The following is an 8,453-nucleotide window of genomic DNA, read 5'->3' on the forward strand; positions in this document are numbered from 1 at the left end:
GAGCCAAATTGTTTCTAAAATTGATTTGAAAAGCGGTTATCACCAAATCCGCATGCGAGAAGGTGACGAATGGAAAACGGGCTTCAAAATGAAACACGGTTTGTATGAGTGGTTTGTCATGCCATTTGGCTTAACCAACGCTCCTAGCACTTTCATGAGATTAATGACCTATGTCTTAAGGACTTTTATTGGTAAGTTTTGCGTTGTTTATTTTGATGACATCCTTATATAAGCAAATCATTGGAAGAACATTTGGAGCATCTCAAATCTGTATTGGAGGTTTTACGTAAAGAAACTCTCTATGCTAATTTCACGAAATGCACTTTTTGTTTTGATCAAGTTATTTTTCTTGGCTTTGTAGTTAGTTCGAAAGGTTTGGAAGTGGATCAAGAGAAGATAAAGGCTGTTCGAGAGTGGCCAAGACCCACAAATATTAGCCAAGTAAGGAGTTTTCATGGCTTGGCGAGTTTTTATAGGTTATTTGTGCCACATTTCAGCTCCATCACCGCACCATTGACGAGTGTCATTAAGAAAAATTTGAAGTTTCATTAGACCGATGAACAAGAGAAGTCTTTTATTGAAATTAAAGATTTTCTTAATAATGCACCTCTGCTTGCACTACCTGATTTTTCTAAAACCTTTGATCTTGAATATGATGCATCAGGTGTGGGAATTGGCGCTGTTCTAACCCAAGACGGAAGGCCCATTGCTTATTTTAGCGAAAAGCTTAATGGCACATCACTTAACTATCCTGTTTACCACAAAGAAATGTACGCCTTAATACGAGCTCTTGAAACGTGGCAACATTATCTTTTGCCAAAAGAGTTCGCCATTCATTCTGATCATGAATCATTGAAGTACATCAAGGGCCAACACAAGTTGAACAAGCGTCATGCCAAATGGGTTGAGTACCTTGAATCCTTCCTTACGTTATTAAGTACAAAAAAGGTAAAGATAACATTGTCGTCGATGCTCTTTCGCGAAGGTATACTTTATTAAATTTTCTTGAATCGAAATTGCTTGATTTGCAATTTTTAAAGGATTTGTATAGTAATGACGTTGATTTTGGAGAAATTTATTCTGCTTGTAAGAATTCTTCCATTGAGAATTACTATACGTATGATGGTTTCTTGTTTACAGAAAAGAGGCTTTGTGTTCCACAAGGCTCTGTTCGTGAATTACTTGTCCATGAAGCACATAGTGGAGGACTTATGGGACATTTCGGTGTTTGTAAAACTTTAGCAACTCTCAATGAGCACTTCTACTGGCCTAGAATGAAACGAGATGTTGAACGAGTTTGTGAAAGGTGTTGAACATGCAAAAAGGCCAAATCAAAGGTTCAGCCGCACGGTTTGTATACCCCTTTACCTATTCCGAGGGTCCTTCGATGGATATATCCATGGATTTTGTCCTTAAATTACCTAAAACAAAAAGGGAAAAGATTCTATTTTATTATAGTAGATCGATTCTCTGAAATGGCTCATTTAATCGCCTGTAAAAAAAATGATGATGTCATTCATGTATCCAACCTTTTCTTGAGGGACATTGGATGATTGCGAAAGAAGGTGATATACAGAGGGCAATTTCGTCGAGACAACCTGTTCTTGTACTTATGTACAAGGAAATTGTTTGAACACTAAGAATTATCCAGAAACCTACCTTTGTCTATTTTGTCTCTCTTGCAGGATTTTCAAGATGTTTTTCGAAAGAAACTCCGAGTGGAATTCCACCACTCCGTGGAATTGAACACCAATTGACTTCGTACCTGTGGCTATTATACAAATCGTCCCGCTTATAGAACCAATCCTGACGAAACCAAATAGTTACAAAAACAAATTGGATTGATGGATAAAGGTTACATTCGAGAAAGCCTTAGTCCTTGTGCTGTCCCCGTTCTTTTGGTGCCAGAAAAAGATGGTACTTGGAGGATGTGCATTGATTGTCGCGTGGTGAATAAAATCACCATCAAATATCGTCATCCAATTCCTCGACTAGAAGACATGCTAGATGAACAAAGTGGAGCCAAATTGTTTTCTAAAATTAATTTGAAAAGCGGTTATCACCAAATCCGCATGCGAGAAGGTGACGAATGGAAAACGGCCTTCAAAATGAAACACGGTTTGTATGAGTGGTTGGTCATGCCATTTGGCTTAACCAACGCTCCTAGTACTTTCATGAGATTAATGAACTATGTCTTAAGGTCTTTCATTGGTAAGTTTTGCGTTGTTTATTTTGATGACATCCTTATATATAGCAAATCATTGGAAGAACATTTGGAGCATCTCAAATCTATATTGGAGGTTTTACGTAAAGAAACTCTCTATGCTAATTTCACAAAATGCACTTTTTGTTTTGATCAAGTTATTTTTCTTGGCTTTGTAGTTAGTTCGAAAGGTTTGGAAGTGGATCAAGAGAAGATAAAGGTAGTTCGAGAGTGGCCAAGACCCACAAATATTAGCCAAGTGAGGAGTTTTCATGGCTTGGCGAGTTTTTATAGGCGATTTGTGCCACATTTCAGCTCCATCACCGCACCATTGATGAGTGTCATTAAGAAAAATTTGACGTTTCATTAGACCGATGAACAAGAGAAGTCTTTTATTGAAATAAAAGATTTTCTTAATAATGTACCTCTGCTTGCACTGCCTGATTTTTCTAAAACCTTTGATTTTGCATGTGATGCATCAGGTGTGGGAATTGGCACTGTTCTAACCCAAGACGGAAGGCCCATTGCTTATTTTTGTGAAAAGCTTAATGGCGCATCACTTAACTATCCTGTTTACCACAAAAAAATGTACGCCTTAATATGAGCTCTTAAAACGTGGCAACATTATCTTTGGCCAAAAGAGTTTTCCATTCATTCTGATCATGAATCATTGAAGTACATCAAGGGCCAACACAAGTTGAACAAGCGTCATGCCAAATGGGTTGAGTACCTTGAATCCTTCCCTTACGTTATTAAGTACAAAAAGGGTAAAGATAACACTGTCGCCGATGCTCTTTCGCGAAGGCATACTTTATTAAATTTTCTTGAATCGAAATTGCTTGGTTTCCAATTTTTAAAGGATTTGTATAGTAATGACGTTGATTTTGGAGAAATTTATTCTGCTTGTAAGAATTCTTCCCTTGAGAATTACTATAGGTATGATGGTTTCTTGTTTAAAGAAAAGAGGCTTTGTGTTCCACAAGGCTCTATTCGTGAATTACTTATCCATGAAGCACATAGTGGAGGACTTATGGGACATTTTAGTGTTTGTAAAACTTTAGCAACTCTCAATGAGGACTTCTACTGGCCTAGAATGAAACGAGATGTTGAACGAGTTTGTGAAAGGTGTTGAACATGCAAAAAGGCCAAATCAAAGGTTCAGCCGCACGGTTTGTATACCCCTTTACCTATTCCCGAGGGTCCTTCGATGGATATATCCATGGATTTTGTCCTTATATTACCTAAAACAAAAACGGGAAAAGATTCTATTTTTATTGTAGTAGATCTATTCTCTAAAATGGCCCATTTAATCGCCTGTAAAAAAAATGATGATGTCATCATGTTTCCAACCTTTTCTTGAGGGACATTGTACGATTGCGAAAGAAGGTGATATACAGAGTGCAATTTCGTCGAGACAACCCGTTCTTGTACTTATGTACAAAGAAAATTGTGTGAACACTAACGAATTATCTGAAAACCTACCTTTGTCTATTTTGTCTCTCTTGCAGGAATTTCAAGATGTTTTTTCGAAAGAAACTCCGAGTGGAATTCCACCACTCCGTGGAATTGAACACCAGATTGACTTCGTACCTGAACAAATCCTGACGAGACCAAAGAGTTACAAAAACAAATTGGTGAATTGATGGACAAAGGTTACATTCGAGAAAGCCTTAGTCCTTGTGCTGTCCCCGTTCTTTTGGTTCCAAAAAAAGATGGTACATGGAGGATGTGTGTTGATTGTCGCGTGGTGAATAAAATCACCATCAAATATCGTCATCCAATTCCTCGACTAGATGACATGCTAGATGAACTAAGTGGAGCCAAATTCTTTTCTAAAATTGATTTGAAAAGCGGTTATCACCAAATCTGCATGCGAGAAGGTGACGAATGGAAAACGACCTTCAAAATGAAACACGGTTTGTATGAGTGGTTGGTCATGCCATTTGGCTTAACCAACGCTCCTAGCACTTTCATGAGATTAATGAACTATGTCTTAAGGTCTTTCATTGGTTAGTTTTGCGTTGTTTATTTTGATGACATCCTTATATATAGCAAATCATTGGAAGAACATTTGGTGCATCTCAAATCTGTATTGGAGGTTTTACATAAAGAAACTCTCTATGCTAATTTCACGAAATGCACTTTTTGTTTTGATCAAGTTATTTTTCTTGGCTTTGTAGTTAGTTCGAAAGGTTTGGAAGTGGATCAAGAGAAGATAAAGGCTGTTCGAGAGTGGCCAAGACCCACAAATATTAGCCAAGTAAGGAGTTTTCATGGCTTGGCGAGTTTTTACAGGCGATTTGTGCCACATTTCAGCTCCATCACCGCACCATTGACGAGTGTCATTAAGAAAAATTTGACGTTTCATTAGACCGATGAACAAGAAAAGTCTTTTATTTAAATAAAAGATTTTCTTAATAATGCACCTCTACTTGCACTGCCTGATTTTTCTAAAACCTTTGATCTTGCATGTGATGCATCAGGTGTGGGAATTGGCGCTGTTCTAACCCAAGACGGAAGGCCCATTGCTTATTTTTGTGAAAAGCTTAATGGTGCATCACTTAACTATCCTGTTTACCACAAAGAAATGTACGCCTTAATACGAGCTCTTGAAACGTGGCAACATTATCTTTGGCCAAAAGAGTTCGCCATTCATTCTGATCATGAATCATTGAAGTACATCAAGGGCCAACAGAAGTTGAACAAGCGTCATGCCAAATGGGCTGAGTACCTTGAATCCTTCCCTTACGTTATTAAGTACAAAAAAGGTAAAGATAACATTGTCGCCGATGCTCTATCCCGATGGTATACTTTATTAAATTTTCTTGAATCGAAATTGCATGGTTTCCAATTTTTAAAGGATTTGTATAGTAATGACGTTGATTTTGGAGAAATTTAGTCTGCTTGTAAGAATTCTTCCCTTGAGAATTACTATAGGTATGATGGTTTCTTGTTTAAAGAAAAGAGGCTTTGTGTTCCACAAGGCTCTCTTCGTCAATTACTTGTCCATGAAGCACATAGTGGAGGACTTATGGGACATTTCGGTGTTTGTAAAACTTTAGCAACTCTCAATGAGCACCTCTATTGGCCTAGAATGAAACGAGATGTTGAATGAGTTTGTGAAAGGTGTTGAACATGCAAAAAGGCCGAATCAAAGGTTCAGCCGCACGGTTTGTATACCCCTTTACCTATTCCCGAGGATCCTTCGATGGATATATCCATGGACTTTGTCCTTAGATTACCTAAAACAAAAACGGGAAAAGATTCTATTTTTATTTTAGTAGATCGATTCTCTAAAATGGCCCATTTAATCGCCTGTAAAAACACTGATGATGTCATTCATGTTTCCAACCTTTTCTTGAGAGACATTGTACGATTGCATGGGCTATCGCGAACCATTGTCTCCTATCGTGATACAAAATTTCTTAGCCACTTTTGGAGGTCTTTGTGTAGTAAACTTAGAACTAAGTTATTATTTTCAACCACCTGTCATCCTCAAACGGATGGACAAACGGAAGAAGTCAATCTAGTCCTATCTACTCTATTAAGAACCGTTATTCGAAAGAATTTGAATTCTTGGGAAGAATGTCTGTCGTACGTTGAATTTTCTTACAATCGATCTGCCCATACGGTGACCCAGCATACAGCTTTCGAAATTGTTTACAGCTATAATTCACTTAAACTTGATTTGCCTAGTGAATATCATGTTAGTTGCAACTTTAACGTCACTGACTTATCTCCCTTTGAAACCAATTTTGACTTGAGGACAAGTCATTTTGAAGAAGGGGGAATGACGTGACCACCTCCCAAGATCTACCAATCCCTCATCTTGATTCCATCGAACTCCCAAAGGGACCAATGACTCCAGCTCGATCCAAGCAACTTCAAGAAGCTGTCTACGCATTATTTCATAGATTTTGGAAGGAAGATCAGCTTGCTATCGAAGGGAAGGCTCGGGCTAATCCATTGAAGAATCCATGCACCTTAGTGCACGCCGACTTTAGTTCAATTTTAGCTCCTTTAGCTTATTCCAGCTCCAACCAGCTCACTTGAGCTCAATTTCGACCATTTGAGCTCCAATTAGCTTCCTATCAGCTCGCTAATTTTATCGTTTAATTAAATTAAGTCTTAGTTTTATTTTAATTATTTTACTATAGCTCATGATCGAATTCTCTTGCTCATTTGAGCTCATTAAGAATTTCATCCATGATTGAGCTAGTCGAATTTATTATTAGTTTTGTTTTATTTATGTGTTTTTAAATTTGTTAATTTTAATATGTCTTGTTATTTTCTTGTCTAAGATCAGCCGAATATATATTGAAACTAATTTGCTTATGGCTTTTGTAGGTACAGCCGAATGTGGGAACACCATTAATGATGATTCATGAACGGGCTGGTTCAATGTACGTGCTGGTACATGAACGACTACATGCAATGAATGGATTCCTTAAGGGAGATGCATATATGGTTCATTACAATGAATGGAAGAATGCATGAATGATCATCTACATGCATCGTCTGCTGTCCATTGGTGTCTTTATGTACTTATTCGGCCAAGAGGCATCTTTTGGAGAGTCCATTCGCACTTTGGTTGAATCTAGACATGGCCGAATTTCTTCCATGCATTGACAACCAGCCAATACATTTCCTTAGCTATGAAGTTGATCATTGAACTCCTCATTCAGTCGAATATAGTCTCAGTTAATAGAAAATACATTGTTAGATTAATTCACACAATTAAAGTAAAATTGCTTAGTTCTTAGGTTTGTTTATTCGACTATCATATGTAAACATAAATAGTTTATTTCTCTTTGTAAAAAGGTTAGACATTTTGAATTATTAAAAGTTGATTGTGAGGTTGCCTCCTCTCTTCTTTCGTTCGAGTCTCGAAGCGACTTATCTAGCTAGCTGGTGGCATCAATCCGAACTCAATTGAACTTATCACCAAACCGGTGTGGCGTTCAACCGTTGTTTTATACCTTTGATTCTTACCTCATTATTGGTAACGGGTCAAGGTCCGCCTTCTACTTTTCATCTAACCCACCTTAAGCAATATAAGACTCGGGGCAATACTTTGATAGTATTGAATCATTCTTGAAGCTTGAGTTCATTTCTCCATTCCCTTAATCTATCAACTTACAATTCTATTTTCCTTTGTTAAGCCGAACCTATCAATCATCAATCCAAGCCATCTTTGAACCCATTTTGACTACTTTCGCTTATAAATCAACCTAACTCCATCTATCAACAAATTTGAACAAACTTCTCATCGACGATCGAGCAACTTAAGTGAATTCGACTCAATCAATCGAGCCGGATCACGTCACTTTCTGCAACATTAAATACTTCAAACTTTTATGATCTATCAAGATGTGATATTTTTTTGTCGTACAAATGGTGTCACCAAATATTCAATGCAAACACAATAGCTGCAAGTTCTAAATCATGTGTTAGATAGTTCTTTTCATGTGGCTTCAATTGTCTGGAAGCATAAGCTATCACTTTTTCTTCTTTCCATAACACACAACCTAAATCATTGAAAGATGCATTACTAAAAATCACAAATTCTTTACCCGACTTAAGCTAAAGTAATACTGGCGCCTCGGTTAGCAATGCTTTCAATTGGTTGAAACTTTGTTGACATCTCTCAGACCACTCAAACTTTACACCTTTTTGTATTAGTCTCGTCATTGATGTAGTAATCATCGAAAATCCCTTAACGAACATTCTATAATATCTGGCTAATCCCTAAAATCTTCTACCCTCAGATACATTTCTCGGAGGTTTCTAGTCAATAACAGCTAAAATTTTGCTTGGGTCAACTATGATGCCCTCTACTGATACAATATGTCCCAAAAAATCGACTTCCAGAGCCAAAATTCACATTTGCTAAACTAGGTAAATAATTACTTTTCACGCAGAGTTTCCAATACAATTCTCAAATGCTTCGCATCTTAGACTCATCTCGAGAGTAAATCAAAATATCATCGATAAATACCACAACAAAATGATCTAGATACAGTCTGAATATTTTGTTCATCAAATCAATAAATATTGTAGGTGCATTAGTTAAACCAATTGACATCACAAAAAATTCATAATGTCCGTACCTGGTTCTGAATGCAGTCTTCGGGACATCAAAATCTTTAACTCGCAGCTGGTAACTAGAACGTAGATCAATATTCGAAACTACTGCTGCAACTTTCAACTGATTAAATAGATCGTCAATTCGTGGCAATGGATACTTATT

General features: G+C 37.2%; 1 protein-coding gene across 1 annotated transcript; it reads left to right on the forward strand.

Annotated features, from left to right (window-relative positions):
* The first annotated feature begins 3,845 nt into the window (after window positions 1-3,845).
* LOC121215403 (uncharacterized) lies at window positions 3,846-5,318 on the forward strand. The gene is made up of 4 exons (XM_041089876.1): window positions 3,846-4,212; window positions 4,384-4,488; window positions 4,687-5,008; window positions 5,141-5,318. The coding sequence occupies exons 1-4, from the start codon at window positions 3,846-3,848 to the stop codon at window positions 5,316-5,318; spliced, it is 972 nt and encodes a 323-aa protein (XP_040945810.1).
* Window positions 5,319-8,453: the final 3,135 nt, after the last annotated feature.

This window comes from Gossypium hirsutum, chromosome D03, assembly GCF_007990345.1.
Source record: "Gossypium hirsutum isolate 1008001.06 chromosome D03, Gossypium_hirsutum_v2.1, whole genome shotgun sequence".
NCBI classification, from domain to species: domain Eukaryota; kingdom Viridiplantae; phylum Streptophyta; class Magnoliopsida; order Malvales; family Malvaceae; genus Gossypium; species Gossypium hirsutum.

Excerpts from the sequence above, each read along its gene's own strand:
- LOC121215403 (XM_041089876.1), top strand. The coding sequence starts at position 3,846 with ATGGACAAAGGTTACATTCGAGAAAGCCTTAGTCCTTGTGCTGTCCCC. Across the intron at positions 4,213-4,383 it reads TGTCTTAAGGTCTTTCATTG|TTAGTTCGAAAGGTTTGGAA; the intron begins GTTAGTTTTGCG and ends TTGGCTTTGTAG. Across the intron at positions 5,009-5,140 it reads GCCGATGCTCTATCCCGATG|GTATGATGGTTTCTTGTTTA; the intron begins GTATACTTTATT and ends GAATTACTATAG.